The sequence below is a fragment of the Hylobates moloch genome, unplaced genomic scaffold (assembly GCF_009828535.3).
Source record: "Hylobates moloch isolate HMO894 unplaced genomic scaffold, HMol_V3 SCAFFOLD_2, whole genome shotgun sequence".
NCBI classification, from domain to species: Eukaryota; Metazoa; Chordata; class Mammalia; order Primates; family Hylobatidae; genus Hylobates; species Hylobates moloch.
In genome coordinates, this window is record NW_026652277.1 from 27,286,357 (window position 1) to 27,312,082 (window position 25,726).

General features: G+C 39.8%; 1 protein-coding gene across 1 annotated transcript in view; it reads left to right on the plus strand.

Moving 5' to 3' along the window:
• The first annotated feature begins 4,719 nt into the window (after positions 1 to 4,719).
• Positions 4,720 to 25,726, plus strand: part of PPA2 (inorganic pyrophosphatase 2) — a 102,202-nt gene continuing 81,195 nt past the window's right edge. The window contains exons 1-3 of the mRNA XM_032174197.2: positions 4,720 to 4,931; positions 19,970 to 20,034; positions 23,056 to 23,100. Coding sequence (XP_032030088.1) covers positions 4,775 to 4,931; positions 19,970 to 20,034; positions 23,056 to 23,100 — 267 coding nt within the window. The 5' untranslated portion in view covers positions 4,720 to 4,774. The remainder of the gene's footprint in view (positions 4,932 to 19,969; positions 20,035 to 23,055; positions 23,101 to 25,726) is intronic.

The following is a 25,726-nucleotide window of genomic DNA, read 5'->3' on the forward strand; positions in this document are numbered from 1 at the left end:
GATGGGGATTTGTGTACAGATTATTTCATCAGCCAGGAAATAGGGCCTGATAGGTAGTTTATGGACCTCACCCTCCCACCTACTCTCCACTCTCAAAGAGGCGCTGATGTCTGTTATTCCCTTCTTTGTGTCCATGTGTACTCAATGTTTAGCTGTCACTCAAGAGAACACGCAGTAGTTTTTTTGTTGTTCCTGCATTAATTCATTTAGGATAATGGCTTCCATCTGTGTTGCTGCAAAGGACATGATTTCCTTCTTTTTTTTACGGCTGCACCGTATTCCATGGTGTAGCTGTACTATATTTTCCTTGTCCAGTCCGCTGTTGACGGCTTTCTTTTTTTTTTGTTTTGTTTTGAGACGGAGTCTCGCTCTGTCGCCCAGGCTGGAGTGCAGTGGCGCGATCTCGGCTCACTGCAAGCTCCGCCTCCTGGGTTCACGCCATTCTCCTGCCTCAGCCTCTCCGAGTAGCTGGGACTACAGGCGCCCGCCACCACGCCCGACTAATTTTTTTGTATTTTTAGTAGAGATGGGGTTTCACCGTGGTCTCGATCTCCTGACCTCGTGATCCGCCCACCTCGGCCTCCCAAAGTGCTGGGATTACAAGCGTGAGCCACCGCGCATGGCCTGTTGACGGCTTTCTGCCCATTTTTTAAACTGGGTAGTTTTCTTTTTCTTGAGTTTTAACAGTTCTTTGTATATTTTGATAACAGTCCTTTATCAGACAAAGATTTTGCAAATATTTTCTTTCAGTCTATGGCATGTTTTCTCATCTTGAAGCATCATTGTTTTACTAAGAAAAATAAATTAACTACAGCAATGAAAATACATACACACACACGCACACGCACACACACACACACACCCCTGTATACATTTTAAGGCCTAAAGTTAGTCAAGCTCTTGTAGTTTCATTGTATTGTGAAAATAATTTTATCAATAGATAATTGCCAGTATTTAAATGAGAAATGGTATAGAACTGTGACATGTATTTATCAGAAAAAAAAATGTGGTTGATGAATATCGGATGAACATGAACTTTAGGTAACATTCTGAAATATTTTTGAAATCTTGTAATTTGACAAATATTTGAAATGTTTGGTAACGTGAAAATTATTTTTAAAGTCTCCCTTGTGGTTAAAGTCTTCCAAAGGCTAGTGAAATATCAGTCTGTGTGTCTCTGAACTGATTAATTAGAAAATATTCAAAATTGTTTTAAAATTCTCATTACTTTTATTGCATACTACTCTATTTCTTTCCCCCCACAAGCTAGCTATTGCGAGCAAAGATGAGCAATTAGCAAATTTCTTAATTTGCTTACTTATCATGTTGTAGGTAATAATAATAATTTGTTTTAGGGACATTTACTGCTTTTATAAAAGTAAACACATAAGTGAGTACTCCACAATTTCAAAATCATTTTATTTTCTATCAGGATGATCTAGCATTGCAAAAACAATAACCATAACCATGGTAGATTTTGTGTTATGCTTACCAATGCTAAAAGCAGAAACAGAACTGGAATTCACTAATTATGTAATTTTTCTCTAGTTCCAACTATTATCTTTACTGCAGTTTCACAGTTGTGGTAGTCACTGTGATGTGCCATGGCTTAATGAATTTTTGCTGAACTGTTGGGAGTACCGGCAGCAAATGGCATTTATCTGTCAGCTTCTTCAGGAATGGCCATAGCTGCCTTGTCCAAATCATGTCCTTTCCCAGGTCAGCTTATATCCATCCAATCATTGAGGTTATAAAGGTCCATCAATTTGTGCTCTCCATTGGACAACTGTTAGCCTTTTAGACTCCAGAGTATTCTATGAGGTTGATCGAGGCTATTGGGCTTGCACCACAGCTCGACTTCTCTCTCAGCTCTCTCTTGCTTTCTTACCTTCCTCTTCACATACTGATCCCAAGTGTACAACCTAATAAACACTACACATACATACTAAATTCGATCTCAGAGTGTGCTTCTCAGAGAATTCCAGTGGCGAAAATAGTTTCATCTCCAGCAGGAACTCTGCATTGTTTCAAACTTAACATGTCCCAAGCTACGTTTATCATCTTAGTGTCAAAATTTCTCTCTCATTTTTATTAACATATATCTGAAAATAACACCACATATCTCTTGGTTATTTATTATGTATAATTTTTTTAACTCTTCCATCCTCATTTCACAACTTCCAGCGAGATATCAAATTTGGTCACTTCTTCCAAATTCAACATTCCTTTCTATTTCTATTGCCAGAACTACTGTCTGGGTCCTTGTCACTTGGTACCTGAGATACTGTCAATACCTGGACACCATATCTCTTATTTTATATTCTGGTCCTTCCTACATATTAGTTATGGTTTTCCTGAGCCACCAGTTTCAATTCTCTGTTGATGAATCTCTGGTGGTTTGGTATTTCATAAACTCTGGAAATGTTATTTCATGATTTTATGTGTATTTATCTTTACTCTCTAACTTGTAAACTCCTGGGACTAAGACTTTTACTTGCTACATGATGACAATGGGAGATGTCAATAATGGAAATCCAATGTGTTAGACTCCAAACGTCTAAATTTGAATAAGTACATAATTAAACATTATGTAGTAAACATTACCCTCAGAGTATTTTTAAAAAGTTTTAAAAGCTAACCTGATACCTATTATTATTTCCTATCATTTATATTATGCATTTTTAATTTTGATTCTCAAATATTCCAGTAAAGTGTAGAGAATGAAAGATGGAAATTTAAGTGATTAAAAATAAATGTAAACCTACTTAACAAAAGTCAGCGTTTTCTTTTCTGAATGCATGATAACTTGGTAACATTTTACAATGTAATTTACAAAATAACAAGTTAGTGTCAAGATTTCATTTTAAGTAAACATTTATATTCAGAAACGTTTAGTATCTTTGTTGGTTTCTTCAAATCAGGATGCATATAACTTGTTGTCAGTTACTAATAAAATATGTTGCCAGAGTTAAGAAAAGCTATTAGCAAGAGGGACCTCAGAACTTTATGCTGGATTATCTCAATAGATAACTTTTTTTTTTTTTTTAAACAGGGTGTGGCTCTGTTGCGGAAGCTGGAGTGCAATGGCATGATTTTGGCTTCACTGCAACCTCCGCCTCTTAGGCTCAAACCATCCTCCTATCTCAGCCTCCCGAGTAGGGGGAACTACAGGCGTGTGCCACCCTGCCTGGCCAATTTTTGTATTTTTTGTGGAGATGGGTTTTACCATGTTGCCCAGGCTGCTGGTCTCAAACTCCTGGGATCAAGTGATGCTCCCACCTCGGCCTCCCAAAGTGCTACGATTACAGGCATGAGCCACTATGCCCAGCCTGGATACTTTAAATATCCATAGATCATTAGAAATTAGCCCACAACCCTGCCTCCATAGGAATTTGTCTTATTTAAATATGTAATCTTCAAAAGTTAATAGAAAAATTAAGCTCTTTTTCCAACATAAAGAAACAAAATATTATACAACTCTGTGATATATGCACAAAAGAGATTTTCTCTCCTTTTTATGGGAGCATTTGCCTTATAGTTATGCCTATTCAAGTTGACACATTACAAAGCTACCACTGTTGACAAAAACATTTTAGGATCTATAATCTTAGTAGAGTGTCTCTAAGTAGCTAGTCACAATATCTCCTAGGAATCCTTTCTGGAACTTGGGTAGACCAGTATCTCAATTTTAATGATCACACGATAATTGGAGATGCTGAAAGAACCTGGGTGCCCAGTAGGAAAGTAGCCTAGATGATGACAGTCCTAAAGAAGATGGACTAGAAAAAAATAAAATGACACTTGTGGCAGACTACTGGTTGTTCAACAATATCCATTCTCCCAGATATTGGCTCAAACCATCCTCCTACCTCAGCCTCCCAAGTAGCTGGAACTACAGGCGCGTGCCACCCCGCATGGCCGATGCACGGTGGCTCACGCCTGTAATCCCAGCACTTTGGGAGGCCAACGCAGGTGGATCACCGGAGGTCAGGAGTTCGAGACCAGTCTGACCAACATGGGGAAACCCCGTCTCTACTAAAAATACAAAAATTAGCCGGGCGTCGTGACGCATGCCTGTAATCCCAGTTACTCAGGAGGCTAAGGCAGGAGAATCTCTTGAACGCAGGAGGCGGAGGTTGCAGTGAGCCGAGATTGCGCCATTGCATTCTAGTCCAGGCAACAATGTGAGACTCCGTTTCAAAAACAAAACAACAACAAAAATTAAAATAAAAGAAAGAATAAATCTCCACTGGGTTAGGAAATGGCCTCACGGAGAATATGGCATTTGAGTAAGCTATTTAGGGTTTTTTTGCTCTGTAAGTCGGTGTCAACGTCACGTTTTCATGTGGCAGCCTGATCATTTTGTCTTGTAGCGATGTCTTTGCGTGCATGTGCGCTCATCTCCTATATTGGACAGGGTCTAGAGCAGTTCCTGGCACAGGGTAATCACTCAATATTACATCACTATAATAAAAAATCATGATAGTAAATCTTGACCGGATAAATTAAGGCATGAATAAATGTATGAATTAACCAGTGGCAGTGAGCGCTTCAGGGGTGGTGGATCTTGTCTTACTCGTCTTTGAGCTGCGGCCTCGCTGAGGGCATAGTGCGCACAACTGGCTGGTGGCCCAGATTCCACTGGCAGGGACCAGGATCGCAGCCCAAGCTCCGGGGCGGGACGGATGACTCCGGACGGTAGGGGGCACCGGCGTGCGGCCGGGCCGGGCCCCCCGGGTAGCTCCGCGCGCACAGCCGGACCGTCATTGACGCCATGAGCGCGCTGCTGCGGATGCTGCGCACGGGTGCCCCAGCTGCTGCGTGCCTGCGGTTGGGGACCAGTGCAGGGACCAGGCCGCGCCGTGCTATGTCCCTGTACCACACTGAGGAGCGCGGCCAGCCCTGCTCGCAGAATTACCGCCTCTTCTTTAGTAAGTAGCTCCCGGAGGTTCGCCGAGCGGCGCACCGGATAAACCTGGGTGGGGGATGGAATGGGGGACTCTTGGGACGCCCCGCGCGGTCTCCCCTTTCTCTTTTTGGGGACCTCGGCGGTAGCTGCGCGGTCCAGGCCACCTTCCTTCCCGCGGGAGCGCGCATCGAGTCACGAGAACTGCCAGCGAGGAGGTGGTGATCAAGACCCCAAAGCGGAGCGCAGAGGCGCAGGGCTGCCGGCTGGGGGGTAGATAGCTCCCTGTGCCCTGCCAGCCGCCCTCCCCGAGGGGTAGGCAGAGTGCGAGCGGCCACCCCGCGGCGGCCCGCAGCCATTAGCCGGCCCGGCCACGGTTCCCGGTTCACACAACTCAGTGAGGAAGGTAAGGCAGAGCCCGCCCACACGGTGGCCTGCCTAGAGGCGTAAGAAACCTCCTACTGCGGGAGCTCCCTGACGTCGGAGAGGCAGGCGGAACTTTGCAGATGCCTAATCCAGTGCGTCTTCTTTTTTTGGAGGGACTCTGATGAAGGTTCTTTCCCAGAAGCTTGACTTGGTACGCACAAGTTTACACCCTGAGTGTGATCCACCATCCAAAGCCTCGTTGGCTCCGGAGCAGCCCGTTTTCCTCCCCAAGTTGAACAAGCCCAGAGGGCTAAGCGACTTGGGGGGTCCCTGAGTTGCCCAGCTCAGAGAAAGGACCCAGGTCTTCGTGACTCATTGTTCCGTGTACCCCATTGTTTCACTGTGTACGTTAACCGTAACTGAAAATAGCGATCTTGGTCGCTTGCCTTCACGCCCCACTGACGCAGAGCCTTGGAGTTGTAGTATCAAAGTGAGCCTTGCATTATCGCTCCCCTTTTCGGAGCGCTGGCTCTGGAGGCTTTCGGTTCTAAGCAGGCCCTTGAGTTCTTCACGTCTTAACTCTGTGACCCCGAACGAGTTTAAGTTGCTAAGCCTTGTTTTTTCTCATCCGTACAATAGGCCTGCAAGAATTACATGACATTATATGTGTAAAGTGATTAGTCACAGGGCCTAAAATATAAATTACTATTATTAATACCTATAATCATTATAGATACTTATAATTTATGAGAGATTTGCAGTTATGCTACATGAGTTTAGGGTCGAGGATTATTTTGTGGGAAAGAAGAGTTTGCCTAAAGTCGTGTGATTATAATGCAACTAGTACTAGAATTTCTATTTTCTTCAAAATTGTTTGCAGTTTTCACCCTATGCCGCATATTTTCTTCTGTCTTTGGTTAAGACTAATCAGGTGATTAGTCTCAAATTTCTGAATGGATTGTGTTCTATAAGGTTACCATGTGATGATTAATGGGTATACTCAGAAAAAATCATAAAGTGGCAGTTCGCTTTTTAAGCAGATAAAAAAAGGCCTGTCTACTGCAAGTATTCTAGATTTGCAATAAATACAGTAATTAATAGATTCCCAAATAATCAATAAATATTTATGAAGTGTGCTAGACACTGTTAGGCATAGTACAGAGATTCACAATATTACTATAATTAATTATGGAAAAATAAATACACTGTTTGAGCAAAAACAAAGCCTGGAGTGCACAGAGTAGTTGACCCAGTACGGGATTTGAAATGGGGAGTCCTAAGCCATAATCTTGGCTCTGCCATTAACTCGCTGTGTGCTGTTGGGTGGGTGGTTACTTCAGTTCTTTCTCACAGAGCCAGTTTCTTCGGCTGTAAAATGAAGCATTTGACCTTGAAGTGATGATCCTCAAGGTCCTTCTCAGCACTGGTATTCCCTGAAGGCATTGGATGAATAATGGAGATTCTAACAGTCTCTATTAAGACAGGATGTCGAATGGGGGCATTTTTGGGAGTATGTTGGCCTCTTATTGTTGGTTTGTTTCTTTAGCTGCAAATGTACTTAGGACTCATGATTTTTCTGTAACTAGAGTGCCACAAATAAAATACGTTTTTCATTCAGTTGGATAAACAGGGCAGGAAAGAAGAAAAGCCGATTTTACTAAGGTAAATGGGCAAAAACTGGAAGAAAGGGGAATGTGGTTTTGGAGAGGGTCCCGATGGTTAGATCCTGATTTGGAAGGTGTGTTGGTTAAACAATTTCTGAACTAACCGCCAGATGGCATCACTGGCCAGGACTGTTTACTACCTGCTAGAAGGGGTAGGGCAAAGTGAAAGGAAGCCACTCTAGGGCGAATGGGGTAAGGGGAAAGCAACGAATAAATTGCCCTTTATAAAGATGATCACAGATTGGATATTTTTTACACAGCGTGTCTGTATGCAGTACTAGGGTGGACTAATGTTTCACTTCAAAGAAAAATACGAGTGTAGTACTACTTGGCCTAAAATTGTTACTCAGTGTTACTAAAGTGTAATCGTTTTCCACATTTCCAAATATATTCCAAGTCTCTGAAATACTAGTGCATTGGGAGGTAGAACATTTTCGAGCTTCATGGCTGTAAATGGTTTCTCTTTACTGTCATCCAGTAAAATCAGAATAAATGATTGATGTAATACTTAAAAAAAAATTGGTGTTAAACTTTGTAGAAACATTGAGACAGGATGATTAGGGGAAAGAGTATCCTGGTGGGAATCATCAGGCCTCCTTGGTGCCAGCCCTGACCCTGTTAGTATCTTGCTGTCACTTCATCTCCCTGCATCTCATGTTTTTAAACCGTGGAATGAGGAGATTGGACCAGATGATCATTTTCTGGACTGCTTAGTTGAACACAAGCATCCCATGGTATATTATTAGATTTTCTTTAAAACAGAGGGTTTCATGGTTTAATAAATTAGAACACTTCCCATTTTATTGCTTTTTTGAAGAGTAATTTGCCTATTTAAGTTCTGGAAAATTCGGATATAACTTCTCCAAAACCTGAACCACAGAGTACTTATTTCTCAGAACATTTGTTCACATCTTAGTGACATCAGGGTTATGATTTCTGCAACTTCCAGAAGCAACTGTGCTGTAACAGTTCTAAACTAATAGTCAAACCACTTAAGTTGTAGTCCTGACTACACCATCTTGGACAAGTCACTCGACTGAATTAACCAGAGGCATCCCTTACCTTCAGATGACATCCAATAGCTCAGTTTCTCCATAAACAAAATGGGGATAGCACTAGTAATTTTATGGAATTGCCGTGGCAGTTAAATGAGACAGTGTGTGTAATTATCAGTGTCTCACACATGATAGATATTTAATAAATGTTATTTATTTTTCCCTTTTGACTTTAAGACATCAGACTAAAATCCTTATTATTACATTCTGTGAAGGGAGAAAATAAGGTGATGTGGATACAATTGATTATTTTGAAGTGTTCTGTTAATTTATAGGTTTCAGAAGGTTTTTTGTTGTTGTTGTTTGTTCATTCTATTTTTATTTTTTTGGTTTGTTTGTTTAGAGATGGGGTCTCACGCTTTTGCCCAAGCTGGAGCACAGTGTGCAATCATGACTCACAGCAGCCTTGACCTCCCCAGCTCAAGCAATCCTCTCACCTCTGTCTCCTGGGTAGCTGGGACTATAGACATGCACCACTGTGCCTGGCTTCCGAGGTCGTAAAGTTTTAATGGGTACTTGCAGTCTTTTAAATTAACTGTGAAATCATAATGAAGTTAGACTCACTTATATTGAGCCAAAGACCTAATGCTGCATGGCAGTATTCCTTTGATATCTTGCGTGTTTTTGTTTGTTTTGTTTTGTTAATAACTTGAAATTTTATTTTAGATTTCATACTTTTCTCAAAGGATAGGAAAAAGCTATGCTTTCCATAATTAGGAATGTTGTTATTATGGGATTGGCAACTGGTTTGCTTAGAGAAATAGTGCTGTGGATAATTCAAGTTGCTTTTATTTACTCTGGAAATGAACCAAGTAGTTCTTTAAAATTAATTTGCTTTGTCACTTATAATAAGCATGTGCTTATGTTGAAATTACTGTAGGTTTTCTTTACGTCGTTTGGGTAGGAGGGGAATCTGCCATTGAAAGTGCTGTATCTTTGGACTTAAAAGAGAACTTCCCGTGAATAATCCACAAAATATGTTTGAGTCTTAAATATGAGTTTCTGTAACTTTTTAAAGTTGGCCTGTATCATAGAACTTCAACTGATATAATGGAACACAATGGGTTTTGTGTGAATATAGAAAAAGGTGTTTTATTTGATTTTTCAGTCCTTAAAACCTTAAACGTTTTCTATATCAATGCTGTGAAATAGGAATTGTGTGATCTATGTGGAACAGAGGAAGCATTTTTATTGAAGTTTTTAGGCTTCTTTACATTTCTTAATCTTTCTATCAGAAAATAAAACAAAGCTAGCTTTAGTCATTGCTGAAGCTTCCAGGAAGAATCTGTGTAAGTGGTTTTGTAGTAGTGTGTAATCGTATGTTGGTATATGGCATACCTTTAGCTGTCTGGTATAGATACATAAAATTAGGTATGGTTTTCACATTCCATTCAATTTTCTCACTTGCTCTAGTGTAAGTAATAAACTTTCATCCTGATACAACTTGCTCTTGTGAGGGAAAGAATCACATAGATAACTTAGAAAATGCTAGAATAAAATCTAATTTCAGACCACTGTTTGGCAATATCATGTAGATTGATGGGCCTGATAGAAGTTAGCAATTAATGCCTAAGCACACAATCTGATTTTTGACGACAGTGGAATACCAAGGCAAAAATGACACAGTGACTACAATCATTCATCTCTTTTCCCCTATAATAAATATCCTATTAAAGTGATAGTAAGTGAGGGTAAGAAAGGGTAACCCTAAAACAACAGATAAGAAGGAGCCACCAAAGCTTGAGATTTTGAAATATGTATAAAAGATTAAAAAACCAATGGAGATATGGTTATTAATGAAGCAGTGTGGAAGAAGTCCCAGCTTAAGTATCTGTGGTCAGGGGACGTAGTTTAGGGAAAAGCCGAGCTGCTGCAGAACCTCAGAGAGGTTGTGGGTGTGTTGATATAAGATAGGATAGAGAGTTAGATGGATGTAGAACTTAACACAGGGGGATTAGTTTAAGTTGTATTACAAATAGTACACAAATGTTTCCCATGCAGGTCTAATGCATGCGGGTTGTGCTAGTTCCAACTGTAAAAGTTGAATGAAGAGCTGAGAGGGAAGTAGGACCTCCGATGGTGTTGGTGCCCCAGCAGTACTCTGCATGCTGGTATTTGGGGACCCCAGCATAACAGCCAGCCTCCTACCCATTCATCTCTGTGGGAACACAGAGTTCCCAGTCATTTTTTTCTAGTCTTTTTAATATAAACCAAATAGCCAAGGATCACCTAACTTAGGCTTTCATCACTACTGTTCTACCAAACTGCTTTTTGTCAGGGCTATCTGTCACGTCCATGCTGTGACCTTAATGGTCAGTTTGAAGTCCTCATATGACCGATCAGCAGTACTTTTTACAGTTTATCACTTTCTTTCACAGAAACACTCTTTTTGTCTTTCCCAGAGGAAACTGCTTTCCTCTGGGAATGCACTTTGTCTTAGTTTTGATGCTTCTCCTTCACATTCTCCCTTGCTGAACCTTTGTCATATTTCTGAACTCTAGCCTTTGAAATGCCCAGGGCTCAATCGTCAGCCCACTTCTCTATCTATACTGCCTCTCTAGGGCAGGGGTTGGCAAAGTTTTCTGTAAAGGGCCGGATAAGGAATACTTTAGGTTTTGCAAACCATTCAGTCTCTGTTACAGCTACTCAGCTCTGCCATTGTAATATACAGCCATGGACAGTAAAAGTATGGCTGTGGTTATGTTCCAATAAAACTGTATTTACAAAAATAAAACCAGGCCATGTGACAGATTTGGCCCATAAGCCAGAGTTTGCTGACCATTGCTGTTGCTCTGGGTGATCCCATCAGGTCCCATAGTGTTAGATGCTGTTTATGATTCCCCAATTTATAACATTAGCCCCAGTCTCTTCTTGAACTCAGAATTTACACATCCAGCTTTCTACTCTGTATTTCTACCTAAATGTTTAAGATACAAGTCAAGATTAACAGTACAAAACAGAAGTCCTGACCCCCCACCCCCACTGAACTTGTTTCTTTCTCTCTTTAGTTGCTAACCCATAACCTGGGAATCATTCTTGTCACCTTTTACTCTTATCTCACAGCTAACTCATCAGCATATTTTTTTGAAATGTACCAAAAGACAATTCCTTCTCTCCACTTCCACCCTTCTCACTTTCTGTTTCACCATCATCTTTCCCTTGATCAGTTGTAGTAACCTCCTGATTCTTCACCCTGCTCCCACCCTTAGCCCCGTATAGTCTACTTTCCATACAGCAATCACCTTCATCCTTTTAAAAGGTAAGTCAGATAATGTCCAAGCTCTGCTGAAAGTGCCAGTGGCTTTCCATTTCACTCAAAACATTTTTTGAAATATGTACCATAGCATGTAAGGTCCTACTGGATCTAATACTGGGCTCCTCTCTGAATTCATTGCTTGCCACTTTTCCTTTTGATCAGTGTCCTCCTGCCATCCTGGCCTCCTTGCTGTTTCTCAGACATGCCATGTATGTTCTTTCCTCTGCACACCTGTGCTTTTTATGCCTTCATTGCTCCTCCCTAGAGGTCTGCTTGATCTCTTCCCTCACTTCATTCAGATCTGTGCTGAACTGTTACCCACCAGAGAGATCTTCCCTGACCATTCAATATCAAATATTACTCCTTCTATTACAGTAGGTAGCTAGTCAGGCATGAGCAGGGTGGAAGAGGGCTCCCCTCCCTCAACACACACCAGGAATGACAGGCAAACATCAGGTGATGGTCAGGCAGTTGTTAACTGTTTCTCTAAAGTATTAATTGATTGCAGCCTGCACCAGGGAAAGGCAGTTTCCAAATAAACAGAAGCACCTGAAGCTGGTGATCAGCAGCTTCCCATGAGATCTCAGGAACTGGGTGAGTGGGCTCAAGCATTTGCACTAAGAGGCAAAATGTGGACTTACAGTTTCACATGGCTGGGGAGGTTTCACAATCATGGCAGAAGGTGAAAGGCATGTATCATATGGTGGCAGACAAGAGAGCTAGTGCAGGGAAACTCCCCCTTATATAATCATCAGATCTCGTGAGACTTACTCACTGTCACAAGAACAAGACTTGCCCCCAGAATTCAATTACCTCCCACCAGGATCCCTCCAACAACACGTGGGAATTCAAGATGAGATTTGGGTGGGGACACAGCCAAACCATATCATTCTGCCCCTGGCCCCTCTCAAATCTCATGTCCTCACATTTCAAAACCAACATGCCTTCCCAACAGTCCCCCAAAGTCTTAACTCATTTCAACATTAACTCAGGAGTCCGCAGTCCACAATCTCATCTGAGACAAGGCAAGTCCCTTCTACCTATGAGCCTGTAAAATCAAAAGCAAGTTAGTTACTTCCTAGATACAATGGAGGCACAGGTATTGGGTAAGTAAACCATTCCAAATGGGAGAAATTGGCCAAAACAAAGGGGCTACAGGCCCCATACAAGTCCAAAATCCAGCAGAGCAGTCAAATATTAAAGCTCCAAATGATCTCTTTTGATTCCCTGTCTCACATCCAGGTCACACCGATGCAAGAGGTAGGTTCCTGTGGTCTTGGGCAGCTCCGCCCCTGTGGCTTTACAGGGTATAGTCCCCCTCCTTGCTGCTTTCATAGGCTGGTATTGAATGTCTGCGGCTTTTCTGGGTGCATGGTGGAAGCTGTTGGTGGATCTACCATTTTGGGGTCTGGAGGACAGTGGCCCTCTTCTCACAGCTCCACTAGGCAGTGCCCCAGTAGGGACTCTGTGTGGGGGCTCCGACCTCATATTTCGCTTCCACAGTGCTCTAGCAGAGGTTCTCCATGAGGGCCCTGCCACTGCAGCAAACTTTTGCCTGGGCATCCAGGCGTTTTCATACACCTGAAGTCTAGGCAGAGGTCCCAAACCTCAATTCTTGACTTCCGTGCACCCGCAGGCTCAACACCACTTGGAAACTGCCAAGGCTTGGGGCTTCCACCCCCTGAAGCAAAAACCCAAGCTGTACCTTGGCCGCTTTTAGCCATGACTGGACCACCTGGGACACAGGGCACCAACTCCCTAGGCTGCACACAGCAGAGGGACCCTGAGCCCGGCAAAACCACCTTTTCCTCCTAGGCCTCAGGGCCTGTGATGGGAAGGGCTGCTGTGAAGACCTCTGACATGCGCTGGAGACATTTTCATCATTGTCTTGGGGGTGAACATTTGGCTGCTTGTTACTTATGCAAATTTCTGCAGCTGGCTTGAATTTCTTCTCAAAAAATGGGATTTTCTTTCCTGTCACATTGTCAGGCCACAAATTTTCCAAACTTTTGTGCTCTGAGTGCTTTTAACAGCACCCAAGTCACCTGTTGAATGCTTTGCTTCTTAGAAATTTTTTCCTCCACTAGATACCCTAAATCATCTCTCTCAAATTCAAAGTTCCACAGATCTCTAGGGCAGGGGCATAATGCCGCCAGTCTCTTCGCTAAAACTGTCAAGAATCACCTTTGCTCCAGTTCCCAACAATTTCCTCATCTCCATCTGAAACCACCTCAGCCTGGGTTTCATTGTCCGTATCATTATCAACATTTGGGTCAAAGCCACTTAACAAGTCTCTCAGGAGTTCCAGACTTTCCCACATTTTCCTGTCTTCTTCAGAGCCCTCCAAACTGTTCCAAACTCTGCCTGTTACCCAGTTCCAAAGTTGCTTCCATGTTTTCAGTTATCTTTTCAGCAGCACCGCACTCTACTGGTACCAATTTACTGTATTAGTTTATTTTCATGCTGCTGACAAAGGCATACCCAAGACTGCGGAATTTACAAATGAAACAGGTTTATTGGACTTACAGTTTTACATGGCTGGGGAGGCCTCACAATCATGGCAGAAGGTGAGAGCCACATCTCATATGGTGGCAGACAAGAGAGCTTGTGCAGGGACACTACCCCTTCTGTAATCATCAGATCTCGTGAGACTTACTATCATGAGAACAGCACAGGAAAGACTTACCCCTATGATTCAGTTACCTCCCACCAAGTCCCACCCACAACACGTGGGAATTCAAGGTGAGATTTGGGTGGGGACACAGCCAAACCATATCAATATATTTGGTGGAATAAAAAAGTGTAAAGTATTAACATTAGCCAATTAAGAAATTATGTGGAATAGATTGAACTAAACTATCTCTCAGAATTGGAATCAGTACATAGTTTCTACAATTGATAAAAACTACTAAGTATGCTATTTAGAAAGATGAAGGTAACCACTAGGCCTAATACAAAGAGTTGAAAATGGGTTGCTCTCAAGAGTGGAACTAGACTGGGGAGAGGTAGAAACTATTACTTTTTCAGTCATGGACCTGCATCGCTTTGGCTTAACAACAGCAAAATAGGTGTTTTAAAAAGCAAATTGGCAATAGCTTGTTTTCAACTGTTAAGAAACAAGCAGCCTGAGCTTCAGATAAGAAAGTTCTAACCTAAGATGTATCACTAATGTATTTTGTGGTTCTGAGGAAGGGCTGTCTGATGTGTGCTTCAGTTCTACCACCTTTTTTTTTTTAACCTAGTGCTAGATAAGTTCTACTATCTTTAAAAATAACGGCATGTGTTGCCACAGCGCTTGTTCCATATACCATATCCCTCTGTCTGTAGCGCATATGTACCATATAGATTATCTCATTCATTTTGTAGAGGATCAGGATAGATACTACATATCTTTAAATCCACCTTTAGAGAATTTTAATGCCCTTTAAATGGAACATAATAGCATACCAACATGATTGGCCCTGGAAAACTTTTAATGAGTTCTTATCCTTTTTCACTTTAGGGAAATGTTTAGTTTTCTAATAGTGCTGAGAGGATGCCTTTGTGTTTAAACTTACTAGGTGATGATGATGATGACAGTGATGTACCGTGTCTTGTCTTAGCTATGGGCATGGATCACTGTCTAGCACTTTTGTATTCCAAAATCTAGTACATTTCCTTTTCATGTGAAACACTCTATAAATATATATTGCTTAATGCAAGAAACTATTGAGAAAATAAAGCTTCAGAGAAATTGAGTGACTGTTGAGAAATAAACTAAAATTCTGAGCCCCTCAGTTGACTGAATGGGTCTCCTTTTGGCCAAGGGGACCCTAGAGAAAGCTTGAAAACTCAGTTCTTGGCCACGACTGGAATGGGGAAGTCAACTATGCCTGCTTATACCCTTTCCCTCACTGACTGCCATTAAGTTTTCTTCCCTAAGGGCTAAATAGAAACCAGCCCTTTCGAAAGACTGCACAGATGATGATACCAACCAAAAGTCTGACTGCTGCCCCTCCCTTTTGTGGTTTCCACAAAACAACTGACCAGCATTCCCTCCTGATGAGAGTGGTTCTGGCAAATCTATGCAGAACGTGCAGTGAGGATTTCCATGTTTTCCACTTCACCTTTTGACATCAGAGAGCTGAAAACTCCACCCTCAGATCATGCTAACACCACTGTTTTTTGAACATGGGTCCCGTGGAGAAACACGAAGCTCAATTGAGCATGCTTGCAGGTTGCAGCCCTTTATGAGAAATAAAGCTCTGCTTTCCAAATTTATGAACCCATCATTCTTCAGTTGCCACTTTTATGAAGCTGAGTAACTAGAAGTCAGGCTTTTGGCCTTTCTAGTCGTTGCTCCTGTGCAAATTTATAGATATATTGCCCATTAAAACATTATCATTATCTGAGATCTAAGGCCATATTTGTTTTCTAGAAATAGTTATATTTTTATTCTTTTTCTTTATTATTACATTTTTATTTATTAATACTATTTCATGAAATAGCTGCTAGTAGGTATGGTTATGTTAAGTCAGTAAATACAGACCATTCACTCATTTGTAATCTTTTTACCTTCCAAATGACAATTAGAAAACTATATATATATATATGATCTTACATCTTACTAAGTATTGGGCTTGTCCACAGTTAGCAAGAGCATTGGATCTTTAGGGAAATTTAACACCAAATCAGTGTCCTAGACTTACTTACTCTTAATTACAAAGGCAGCCTAGCTTTTCTGTCAAGTTTCTTTTACCCCCATGATAACAAACTTCCCTTGTTTGTGTAACTTCCTGGATTCTTAGAGCTGAAATTATTGTTCATTTCTATCACAATGATAGATCCCAAATGAACAATTGAAGTAATCTGTTAAAGGATTGTATTTTTTTCTTTTCAGAATTCTACTTTTTTTACTTTAGTGATTTGAAGAGAGGACAATCACAGATTGATGATTGCTCTTGGAATAAGAGCTTCCATTTATACATCATAGTTGTCCCTCTGTATTTGCAGGGGATTGGTTCTAGAACCCCCATGGATACCAAAATTTGCAGATGTTCCAGTCCCTGATGTAAAATGGCGTAGTATGTACATATGACCTATGCACTCCTCCTACTTTTTTTCCTTATGGGTGGGGGAGGGTGGAAAGAAACCAAGAGAAAGGAACCCTCTTGTCTACTTTTAATCCTCTTTGGATTACTTACAATATCTGATGCCTTGTAATGCTATGTAAATAGTTGTTATACTGTATTGTTTTATCTGTATTATGTTTATTGTTGTATTTTTATTTTTTAAAAATTCGCAGAATATTTTTGATCTGCGATTGTTTGAATCTGCAGATGCAAAGGGCTTACTGTGTATGTCTTCTTAACCTCCTCCTAGTTGTCTTTCAGCTCCATGTTTACTTATTTTTAAAATTACATACAGTAAAATTTACCTTTTTTGTGGACACTTCTGAGTTTTGACAGAACATAGATTTGTGTAAACAGCATCACAAAGTACAGAACAGGTCTGTCCCTCCCCAAAACATTTTTTGTGGACCCCTTTAGAGTCAACCCTACTCTCTTACCATCAGCCCCTGGCAACCAACCAATTATCTGCACTTTATCCTATAGTTTTGCCTTTTCCAGAATGTTATGTAAATGAAATTGAGTTGAGCTTCTTTCACTTGATATAATGTATTTAGATGCATCCATTTTATTGTGTGTATCAATAGTGCATTCCTTTTTATTGTGGAATAATTAATAAACCATTGATTAAAAGACCACTATATGAGTGTAACATAGTTTTTCTCCATTTACCAGTTGTACATTTGCATTGTTTACAGTTTTTGGTGATTCCGAATAAAGCTTCTATAAACATTTAGAGATTTTTGGGTGAACATGTTTTTATTTCTCAGTTAAATACTTAGTGGGATTTCTGGGTCACATGCTAATTGTATGTTTAACTTTACAAGAAACAGCCAAACTGTTTTCCAGAGCAAGTGCACCATTTTCAGTTCCCATCACCATATTTTATTTTAATCGAAAACATGTAAATGTGGCCCACTTTAGTATCTATTACATTTAGAAAAGTAAATAATCATGTAAAAATTGGTAATTTTGTTTTTTGTGTTCTTGTGTTACTCATAGATAACTTTGAAAATTAGGCAGAGAATTTGAAATCTGATGTAATATATGAAAGAGAAGTTTTTTTTTTTAAGTGCGTCCCCTTAACTGATGAAAAGAGCTTTATAGACCATAGCCAAAGTTTTATGTACTTGCCATTTGTGTGCCCTTTCTCATTTTTATCTCTACCTTGTGCACACATCCTTCAGGAATTACCTTGTTGCTAAGGTGGGGAAATAAAAATTATGTTAACAGTTTAAAGGGAAAAATAAAATAGTAATAGAGACATTTACCTAACAGATATTTCCTCAGCAATTATATATTGGATGCCTATTAAGTGCTAGGTACTTTTCCAGATGCTAGAGATCCAGTAGAAAGCATAACAGAACAAACAAAAATGAACAACTACAAAAACTCCAGAACTTAATTCTAGTGATAAGTGCTAATGTAAAGCACAAAGCATGGTAGAGGGAAATAAAATATTGGTGGGAATTAACAACCTCATTGTTAAGTTATATGCCTTTTTTTTTTTTTTTTTTTTGAGACGGAGCCTCGCTGTGTCGCCAGGCTGGGGTGCAGTGGTGCCATCTCGGTTCACTGCAACCTCCGCCTCCCGGGTTGAAGTGATTCTCCTGCCTCAGCTTCCTGAGTAGCTGAGATTACAGGCATGCACCACCATGCCCAGCTAATTTTTGTATTTTTAGTACAGACAGGGTTTCGCCATGTTGGTCAGGTTGGTCTGAAACTCCTGACCTCAGGTGAACCTCCTGCCTCAGCCTCCCAAAGTGCTGGGATTAGCGTGAGCCACCGTGCCCGGCCACGCCTCTGTTTTTATTGGGCAGAATCCAAAGCTTATTTGTTGTTGTTGTTGTTTAATAAACTTCATTTTGGAATAATTTTAGATTGGGTTAAGCTGCAAAGTTAGTACAGGATTCCAGCATACCCCACACCCCAGTTTTTCCCTAATATTATCATCTTAACATCATTTACCATTGCCATTGTACATTTTTCAAAACTAAGAAACTAACATTGGCACATGCCCTTAACTAAACTCCAGATTTTATTTGGATTTCACTAGTTTTTCCACTAATGTCATTTTTCTGTTCCAGGATCTAGTTCAGCATACCAGACTGCATTTAGTCATCATATTTCCTTACTGTCTAACAATCTGTTACAGTTTCTCAATCTTGGATTTGTTTCTTCTCTCTCATTTATTTTATCATTTGTTTGTATTAGTGTGGATTCATGTATATTTGTTTTATATTTTGTTGCTCAAATTGTTCCAGCTTTGGCCTTTGGGAACTCTTTCAGATTGGTTCACATTTTCCTTTACCATACCTCCAGTCTTTTGATTTTTGAGCACTTGGTTGCCTTCTGACCCTACAAGATGCTCCAGGCCCATCTTGGGTATTCTTTGCTCCAGCATTAGAATCAAGCCTTTCTCCAAGGAGGCCTAGTTCCTTTCGTTGGAGAATGGCATTTTGAAACCAAAATCTGGGCCAGGTGCGGTGGCTCACACCTGTAATCCCTATACTTTGGGAGGCCCAAAGTAGGTGGATTGCTTGAGCTCAGGAGTTCGAGATAAGCCTGGGCAACATAGCAAGACCCTGTCTGTACAAAAAACTTTAAACTTAGCTGGGTGTGGTGGTGCATGCCTGTAGTCCCAGCTACTCTGGAGGCTTGAGGTGAGAGGCTGGCTTGAGACCAGGAGATGGAGGCTGCAGTGAGCCATGATCATGCCACTGCATTCCAGACCCTGTCTCAAAAAAAAAGAAGAAAGAAACCAAGATGTAGTTGCTGGTGTGCTCATTGCTATTGGGATTTAGCCAGTCTTTGTTTTATTTTGTTAAATATTCTTGAAATCTAAATTTGAAAATTATGCCAAACAGGTAGCAGGTCAGAAGTAAAACAGCCTGATTTAGGAAATTACAAAGTGAAAATTTTGTAGGGCCCTATTAAGCTTAGCTTTTGGAAACAGATGTATTCCAGTAAAAGTGCATTGTATTTATTTAAAAGGCATCGTGTTTATTTAAATAATACATACTTTTGAAAGTATTTAAAATACACATTTTAGTATACAGCTTTTAAGGTAAGATAGTTTCTGTTATTGAAGTTTGTTTTTGTTCTAAGCTTGCCTTAGTATTAGCATCTTTACCACATTGAATGGAAACAATATTTCTTTTCTTTTAATTGAATAAGAACTTTGGACTTTTTTCCTATGGCTAGTAGGTGGAAATTGGGAATACTATTGTTATATTTCCCCAAGGGAAATTGACATCAGTTTTAATAGAATTCACTTAGTAGTGAGTCTCTTTTTCAAAAGTGATGGTTTTTTTTTAAATATGTATTTTGGGTTTTAGTCTATTATAGATATTTTCTGCTTTGGATATTTTAAGCCACAGGGATAAGTAAATTATTTCGGCAACCCAAATATGGTTTGGCTGGTATATATTTGTTTTCGGTCCTTAGATTGTGGCAAGTTTTAAAAGTTGAATTAACTTTAAGTTGGGAATTAAAGTTAGCTTTGAAAAAAATGGGTAAGTTTAAAAGTGGATAAGGATATTTATTATTGCTGTATAGAACAATGTGTCTGTTGCTTTAATTCTGTTTTGTTTTGTTTGTTTGTTTCTTTGCAGAGAATGTAACTGGTCACTACATTTCCCCCTTTCATGATATTCCTCTGAAGGTGAACTCTAAAGAGGTATTGTTTTGACTTGTTTTGGGAATGAAAACGTGTACTGCCAGTATCACCATAAGATGCTTTTTGGAAGCACCTTGAAAGGAAAAAGTGTTGTTGGAAGTCAGGAGGACAAACAGGAGTTACTATAACAGGGTCATAAGCCTCCTATATGAATTAAAATTTGTATGAGAATAGGATTCTTCCATGAGGAATTGGGAGAAAGGGGTGTTACTGGTACATAAAACTTAGAATTCGATAGGAAATAAAGATTTAAGGGTAGTAATTTAGGAAATTAACAAGAGGTTTATTTACAATAATCAGCTAACGTTTGTGGATTGTTTTTTATTTGCTAGCCACTATGTGAACATAATGTTATTTAATTGTTATGAATTGCTATTGTTCTTTCCAAGGACCCTGAGGCTCAAGGCATTTTTATTGACTTGTCTAAGATCTGGTAAGTGCCAGAGCTAGTTTTGGAATTAGCATTTCTGACCACAAAGCTCATGCTCTTTAACCACTCTATGAAACAGGTGCTAGAGAAATAAAGCAGGGGTAAAAATGATGGTGTTTGAATAGCTGTTCTCTTAGAACTGAAAATCACTTGACAGTTGTCAGGGTGTGAATGATGCCAGGAGAACTGATGCTATCAAATCAAAATCATTGATTTGGGGCCTCAAAATCATTGGGGTATTTTGAGATCTCTCCTGATTAGTTGGTAAGGTGGCATATTTGGTAGTATTCATGATCATCATTAAGTTGTAAGTTATTAAAATCCAAGTAGTGAATTACCAAGTTTTTTAAGGGGGTACAACTATTAAGTAAATAACCAGGACCACATTCCAGGTTGAAATTATATGGAAATTAATGGGGTTGGGTGTTCTAGGATATGGGGTGGTCAGTATAGGGGCAGAGGCCAGTGAAGAAGTGAGGAGGCTCCTTCAGATGCAAGGGTTGTTTGACCTTGGTGTTACCTCAGAGGCTGAATATTATGCATCATAGTGAGGTTATGGGATGTGAAGTAGGATTTGTGTTGCTTCCCAGCTCTTCAGAATAAGGAACTGGCAGTAGAATAAATCAGTAATTTATCAAGTGCTTGTGGTGCTTAGCCAGCACTGTGTTCCTTGCTTGACACGGATTATCTCAATCCTTCTGGCCCTACATTTATTACCCTTATTTTGTTAACGAGGCTAAGTACCTTGTCCATCATCACAAATCTTGTGTGTTTTGGAGGTAGGATTGAATTTAGGTACTCTGACTCCAGAGTTTGTACTCCTCACTTCTCTTGTGTAATGCCTCTAGCTCATTACTTTTAAGTGTGCAGCTCCAGGACAATAGAAGGAAACCAGAGGCAAAAGGAACTCTATGTTACTGTGTGTGTCCGTGCGAGTGTGTGAGAGTGTCTGTGTATATGTGTTCCCGTGTTTTGTTTTGGCCACTGAACTTTCAAACCTAAATATCTCATGTCTCCCAACACCTTTCTTTGCTTTTGGCCAAAAGTGCATGCATTCACTTATTCATTAACTTATTCATTCAATCAATAGTCATTGAATGCTTATTATGAGCCAGGCACTGTTCTACGCACTGTGGATGTAGTAGTGAATAAGATAGGTATAGTTTCCACTCAGTTGGAGGAGTCAACCATAAAACAAGTCAGTCAGATAATGTTAAGTGCTATAAAAATACAACAGGGAAATGAAAGATAAAATGTGACTGGTGGGTAGTGTTGTCAGGGGTATGCTATAGCAAAATCTGTATACCTCATTATAACAACAATAATAATAAAGCTGTATTTTTGAGAATCATGTAGTAGATAGAGGTGGAGGTGGAAAAGAGTATGCTAGAAACATGTCAGAATAACATTTTGTCTAAGGAGGATGGGTTTTGGGAAATATGAAATTTGGTATTAGGCAAAATTGATGACAGGGCCGGCAAATACAACAGGATATGCCAGTGAATTCTGGAGATACGGAAATGGGTACGCACGGTGGCTGTATAAATAGGTTTCCCTAGATCTCAGCCAGTAATGATTAAAGCTCTTGCTTTGTACTTTGGGATGTGGTATATTAAGAATAAAAATAATGGCTGGGTGCGGTGGCTCTTGGCTGTAATCCCAGCACTTTTGGAGGCCCAGGTGGGCGGATCACGAGGTCAGGAGATTGAGACCATCCTGGCTAACATGGTGAAACCCTGTCTCTACTAAAAATAAAAAAAAAAAATTAGCCGGGTATAGTGGCGGGCGCCTGTAGTCCCAGCAACTTGGGAGGCTGAGGCAGGAGAATAGTGTGAACCCAGGAGGCGGAGCTTGCAGTGAGCCAAGATTGCGCCCCTGCACTCCACCAGCCTGGGTGACAGAGCGAGACTCTGTCTCAAAAACAACAACAACAGCAAAAACAAAAATAATGTTTCAGAGCGGATTTGGAATAATGATTTTCTGTTTGTTTTGTTTTCTTCATTAGCAGTCATTTTGTTGTATAAACGTTACATATGCTGGTGGAGCATTTGTGAATGGCATAATTTTTCTTCCCAGCCCACCACGAAGTCAGTTTTACTTTAAAAGTGCTTGGTTTAATGGGAAAAGAAAAAAGAAAAAAAGTGCTTGGTGGAGGCGTAGTAATCACACCTTGGTAGAATTCACAGGCAGGAGGTGCAGCTGGGTACTTTCACGGCTTGTTAGTCATGCTCCCTGGAGCTTCATTTCAATAATGAAATGACTGTTTTAAGCGTAATCACTGGAAACTACCAGTCTTTTCTTAAAGACTGAACAGAGCCTTTGCTTATTTTATAAAAACTGAGAAAATATACTTGAAAGAGATTTAGCTTTTCTGATCATTTATTTTATGAAACACTTCAATGCTCTATTCTGGGGATACAAATGCTCAGGGGAAAACAAAGTGGGCATTTGGTAGGTTCTCTGTTGACTCAGATTTCTGGACAGTCTTTGTGTAGAATGCCTATACAATAGTCATATTTTTACTCCTATGCAGTGCCACCATATACTTTCATGAAATATTGCAGTCATAAACACCGTCTTTTCTTTTATAGGAAAATGGCATTCCTACGAAGAAAGCACGAAATGATGAATATGAGGTATATCCAAAGGTTTTTATTTTTGTGAATCACTTTTATATTGTCTGTTAAATACCTTGATGACAGTTTGCATTTGTAAAATAATTCTAAGGTTTTTACCCCTGCAAGACTTTCATGTGCATTCTGATGTTTTTCTTTAAGGCAGCTAGAGTAGCTATTGCCATTTAACTTCTTTTATTGTGGTAAAATATTCATAACATAAGGTGTACCATTTTAACTTTTTTAAAGTACAATTTAGCGGCATTAAGTTCTTTCACATTGTTGTGGAATCCTCATCACCATCCATCTCCAGAACTTTTTCATCATCCCAAGCTGAAACTCTACACATTGAAAAACTCCTCATTTCCTCCCTCCCCCGAGACCCTGGGAACCACTATTCTACTTTCTGTCTTATGAATTTGACTGTTGTAGGTATTTCATTTCCACTTCATTTTACAACGGGAAAACCTGAGAGAATTAGCACAGGAACCCAGATTTTGGTAGTAAGTAAATTATTATGGTAGATGGTCTAAAGTAAATGTACTTCATTATAAATGAAATATTTCACTTTAAATTATAAGAGAGAAGATGGTTTGAGAGGCCGTTTTAGAACCCAGGAACAATAATCTTTTGGGAGTAGAGGAGAAGAAAAACACTTATACCAACTATATGCTAAAATGAATATATTCTAAATATATGTATTCTAAATATATCTATATAAATATATGTGGCTGTCAAACCTTTAATAGTTCTTGACTTAGGACCAGAACATTTGATTGATGTCTGTCATTCCATCTCCTGCTACAAGTGTCCTTTTATCCCTCTGATTCTGATGCCAGGCAGCTTTTCCTGCTGCCTTCCTGTCTTCTTTTACCTTTCCAGCTTCATTTCCATTTATTCTCTACCCCAACTGAAACTTACAGCTCCAGCATTTGAATCTACTTCCAAACATACCTGTGGGGGCCTTTAAATTCCTACAACCTTTGCCTGCTATCTATCTTCTATTTTTCTAAACTGATGTGGTTCTTGAACCATCTACACTGGAACCACTTAGAGTGCTTGTTAAAAATTCAGATTCCGTGCCCCATCTCCTATTTACTAAGTCAGATTCTCTGCTTGGTAGGGCCTGGTTAATCTAGGTATTTCACAAGTGTTCTAGGTGCATCCTAAACATGAAGTTTAAGAGCCACTGCCCTAGATGTTGAGTGAACAAGGGTTTCTAGATCCCAGGGACTTAGTGTATTAACCTGAAACAGTTATTTCAGGTTAATGAAATACATTAGTGGGAAAAACATATTCTGATCCCAGACATTCAAATTAAAATTTAATTCTTAGAACACAGTTTTTATGTTAGAGACTATCTGATTTGGGTTTATTTGAAATTTTCAGGATTAGAGAGGAAAGAAGAGTGATTTATTCCTGTCTTTTCCCCATGTATATAAAATGTACTGACTGCTTTTTCATACGTCTTACTAGTTTGTCTATTTTGACTTCTGCAACAAAAATACAAGGAAAAAAGTAGAGAGAAAGAAAAGGACTGAAGTAGTTCACAGTCCTTGCCACAAACACAGCTTTCTGATTTGACTTGTGCTCCTTTTATCTTTTTTATTTTCATATAAAATTTGGCAGACCATTGTTGGTTTATAATTAACATGAATCTTAGGAAAATCAGGCTAGCATTGGCTTTAAAAAATTAATTACAGGATAAATGCATTTTAGCTGGAGAGAAGAAAGGCTGGTTGGAAATAAGCTCTTAGTGATTAGGAGCAAATGAAGAGGGAGAATGTGGTTTGCAGGCTTAAAATTCAAACCTCATTTATTGTTCATTTGGCCTAATTCAAGTATCTGTGAGTGGTTTTGGTAGGTGTCATTGTGTAAAACGATTGTCACCAGCTTGGTCTTCTTGGTCACTCACTCTTCTGAGTATTCATCTGCAAGCATTTGTTCTCCTATAGCCAAGCTTTCATGGATGAATAAATTATGTGAACATCTGCCATTTACTTTGGTTTTTCTTTTTAACAGCTACTTCAGACATATTTAAACAGGTGCAGGGGTACCTCATGAAAGAGCATAGAAAATGAAACATAACAGCAGGACTGTATGTAAGGTCGCTAAGATAGGTATGAGACATACTTCTAAGGAGCAGTTATTGAGAATTTATTCTCAGTTTTGTTGTTTATCTCATTATGGGCTTGCAGCTTTGCCATTTGTAACCTTTAGTTTTATAGAGAAAAACTTAATATAAATCATCATTACTTTTGTGGCTCAATATATATCTACATTTAATTGTGTAAATAGCATTCTTTGAAATAACAGCATTCCACATTACACTAGAAAACCTCCATGATACTGTTCAGCAATGCTTTAGTCCAGCTTTGGCTGCATATTAAAATTGCTTGGAGAGCCTATAGAAATAAGCAGTGCCCTGGCTCCACCCAGAGCAATTTAATTCGGATAGATGAGAGACAGGGCTCTGGGAAACTTTTTTTTTTTTTTTTAATTGGTTGAAGCTGGTGAGGTGGTATTGATGTGTGGCATGATCGAAAATAAGTATGTTAAATCACTTCTCAAATGATTTGGGATGAAGAACTAGTTTTTTGGCTGGTTTATTTCTAATTGGTTGTAAACGGATACTTTAAAAAAATGC